Raw genomic sequence first — 3,517 nt, forward strand, 5'->3', positions numbered from 1 at the left:
CCCTTGTCAGAAATGTAGATTATAAACATCTTGTATAAATATAACATGAATATATATGAATATTCTCTGTGGGTTACTTTTTCAGTCTCTTAATGGTCTTTTGATAAACAAAGATTCTTCATTTTAATATAGTCAGATTTATTGTTTTTTCTTTTATGATTGGTTATTTTGTTTCCTGCTTAAAAATAAGAAATCTTTGCCCTCCTCAAGTCATAAAGGTGTTCTGGACCAAAAGTTCTATTGTTTTATCTTTCCCATTTAGATATGTGCTCCACCTAGGTTTGATTTTATGTATATAGATGAAATAGGGGTCAGGATATTATTTTGTCCATATTAATATCCAATTAACCAATTTATTGTAAAGGCCATCCTTTTCCCACTATACTGCAGTATTGTTTTTGTCATAAATCAGATAAATGTATATGTGTGGGTTTGTTTCTGAACTCTCTATTATGTTCCCTTGGTCAGTTTGTCTATCCTTGCCTAAACCTGTCTTAATTACTATAGCTGTATAATGGGTCTTAGAATCTACAGTGAAAGTTTTCCAGCTTTATTCTTCCTCAAGATAGCCATACCAACTCTTGACCCTTTGCATTTCCATGTGAATTTTAGAAGTAGTTTGACAATTTTATTTTTTAAAAACCTACTGAGATTTTCATTGGTACTGCATTAAATCTATAGATTAATTTGAGAATTGTCATCTAAAATACTGAGTTTTCCAATCCATAAACTGATATATCCCTGCACTTACTTAGAATTTCTTTAAGTTCTTTCAATCGTGGCTTGTAGTTTTTGGTATAGGACTCTTGCACATCTTTCGTTAGGTGAATTCCTAGATATCTGATATCTTATAATGCCATGCTAAATGGCTGATATTTTTAATCCTTTAATGAATCAATGAAGTTAAGTTTCAGACCTTAAAAACTTTGTTCTCATGCCTATTGAAACATAATTATTGTGGAAAATGAATAGTACATCCTCATTTCTAATACCTACCTATTTGAATAATTCTTTAGAATAGGCATAGGCTGATATCAGAGGTAAGGATCAACCTATAGGGAGAGGCCTAACATTTAACATTACTGACCTCAAGAAGCTTTGGTTTATTGGAGGTTGGAAAACTAGCCACCCTTAGATCAGGTTTAATTTACATGTGTTTTTGTTTATCCTGCGCCAAGTTATAAATATATTGAATCAGTTGCCAACATTTAAAAACTGTGTAAAATTTCAGCTTTCCAGATTTTCTTTTTTAAAAAAATCAGACAATCTGGCAATAGCAGGCCAATAATCTTTCTTGGAAAAAACTGGTTGAAATTGAGTAGCAGCTGCCCCCTTAGATGGAGCACGTGTTCTCCAGGTTGCCACCATCCCCACTCCCTCTTATCTTAGGGGGTCTTATTCAACCCCCTGTGTTTCCTGCCCAACTCTCATAGACGTGAGTTTGCGACCTCTGGTTAATCACTTTTTGGCATTTGGGAAGCTTCATTTGTTTCATTTTATGTTTGTTTGTTTGTTTGTTTGTTCATTTAAGGGCATTGCCCTTTAAGTAGTGTTTTTAAGAATGGAATTGTCAAAAGAAAATTACTCTTTAAGTATTGGCTCAAATATTCCTCTCTAGGAAGTCTTTCCCAATTCTCTTACAGTTGCACCCTTACCCCAGCACCTATATGGTTATATTCTGATTACTAATGTTTGTATCTTTCTCCTCCTCAAGCCAGGAGCCCTTAAAAAGTAGAGACTCTCATTGTTCCCTGTGATATTTCTAGTACTTAGTCCATAGATGCTCTTAGATGCTCAATAAATGTGAATCAAATCAATAAACAAATGAATCATAGATGATAGATGGCTGAAAATCAGACTGGGTTACTATGTCTTTATCTTAAGGCAGTGAACTTAAACACAGAACCTAGAGAATACACGTTTTTCCCTACTATTTCAAGATAATATATCGCTACTACTCCTGAACATAAAATGCAAATGACAGACTAGCTAAACCTGAACAGTTTCATCCAAACATGTTCACAAGTATACCAAGTGCATTGTTTTACCTAGTTTTTTGTTTACATCGCTTTGAGATTTTCTTGTAGTCTTTTCAATTTCATCCACAAGCCTCTGGCTTTCTGCCACCAGGCGTTCGGACCGAGACCTTTGGGCCTCCGCTCTGTGGTACTGGTTCTTGTTAGCAATGTGCCACTCTGAGGGCAGGAACTTGGGCGGAGATTGCAGTAGTTTGGCCATTCGAAGTTTCCAAAATCCTGATCAAAGGCAGACATTTTTTAGATTAACTGAAAGCAATGTGTCCTTTTTTTAAATGTCCATTTTTATTATATGATGTACATACTAAAAAGTGCATAAATCATAATCTGTACACAGAATGAACATATCTGTGTAGCCAGCACCCAGATCAAGAAACAAGCATTACCAGCACCTCATGCTTCTTTCCAGCCACTATTCTCCACCCACATCCCCACAGGGTAACCACTATTCTGACTTTTAATGCTATAAATTAGTTTCTCCATTTTTTGAACTTAATATAAATGGAGTCAAACAGTATGTACTCTTTTGTATATGACTTATGACTTCTTTCGCTCAATATTATGTTGGTAAGAGTCAGCTGTATTGTTCATATAGTTGTAATTTGTTTATTCTCATTGCTGTGAGGCAGCAGGTAAAGACCGCAGCAACAGAAAGACTAAAATTTGCCCCCACCTCATCTGCACATAGTTGTGATTGACTGTGAAAACCGCCTTCATCAGACATTACTAAAATCTGCCCCACTCACGTCCCTACCCAAAAATCTGAGTGCCTGCCCTTAGGGCCGTCTGGATTTCTGAGGCCCTTCAGACATACAGGGATGGAACCTGGTCAGATCTTGACCAGGCTGAGCACCAGGCAACCCAGCCCTCTCAGACAACATGCAGTCTCCCCCATTTCTTCCTAGTTCAGTTTTTTCTATGGTCTCTCCCAAGTTTTCTGGGCTCAAAATTTAACCTAAGACTCCTGGATAAGTCTGAGTAGCCTCCAGAGAAATAGAAATTAGGGCTAGAGTAGGTCGAAGTTAGACCTAAATTAAGCCTGATCCCAAAAGGCAAAGGCTTTGAGTAGAGCGGAGGGCTTCAGTTAAGGGTTGATGGGGTGGGGCCGGGGTGCACGTACCTCAGCGCCACGAAGAACTACTACACCAGTTCTGGATGGGAGCCTCCTAACCCCAACTGTAGCTCCCGACTCTTATTGAAAAGGGAAGTAAACAGCGCAGTCTCCGTGGCAACCAGCGACGTGCCACTTGGGCTCAGGGGGCGGGGTCCTTCGCCAAGCAGCCTCGCGGGAAGGTTACGCGCAGGCGCGAATTCTGCGGTCCCCAGCGCGGGAAATACAGGGTTGTGGCCTGGGAGAGGTAGCGCCAGATTCTCCGTCACCTCAACCTATTACCAAGACGCGGGACCCTAAGCAAGAGACAGCGGCCAAAAGCCCGAGTTGGGAGTCAGGAGACCTGGGTCTATCCCTGGCCCGGCCATGG

General features: G+C 39.6%; 1 protein-coding gene across 1 annotated transcript in view; it reads right to left on the reverse strand.

Moving 5' to 3' along the window:
- TEKT1 (tektin 1) overlaps window positions 1-3,335 on the reverse strand; it is an 18,457-nt gene extending 15,122 nt beyond the window's left edge. Inside the window, exons 1-2 of the mRNA XM_011359778.2 lie at window positions 3,157-3,335; window positions 2,049-2,255 (exon numbers count right to left, since the gene is read on the reverse strand). Coding sequence (XP_011358080.1) covers window positions 2,049-2,238 — 190 coding nt within the window. The 5' untranslated portion in view covers window positions 2,239-2,255; window positions 3,157-3,335. The remainder of the gene's footprint in view (window positions 1-2,048; window positions 2,256-3,156) is intronic.
- Between the last annotated feature and the right edge of the window lie 182 nt (window positions 3,336-3,517).

The sequence above is a fragment of the Pteropus vampyrus genome, unplaced genomic scaffold (genome assembly GCF_000151845.1).
Source record: "Pteropus vampyrus isolate Shadow unplaced genomic scaffold, Pvam_2.0 Scaffold50, whole genome shotgun sequence".
In the NCBI taxonomy this organism is placed as follows: Eukaryota; Metazoa; Chordata; class Mammalia; order Chiroptera; family Pteropodidae; genus Pteropus; species Pteropus vampyrus.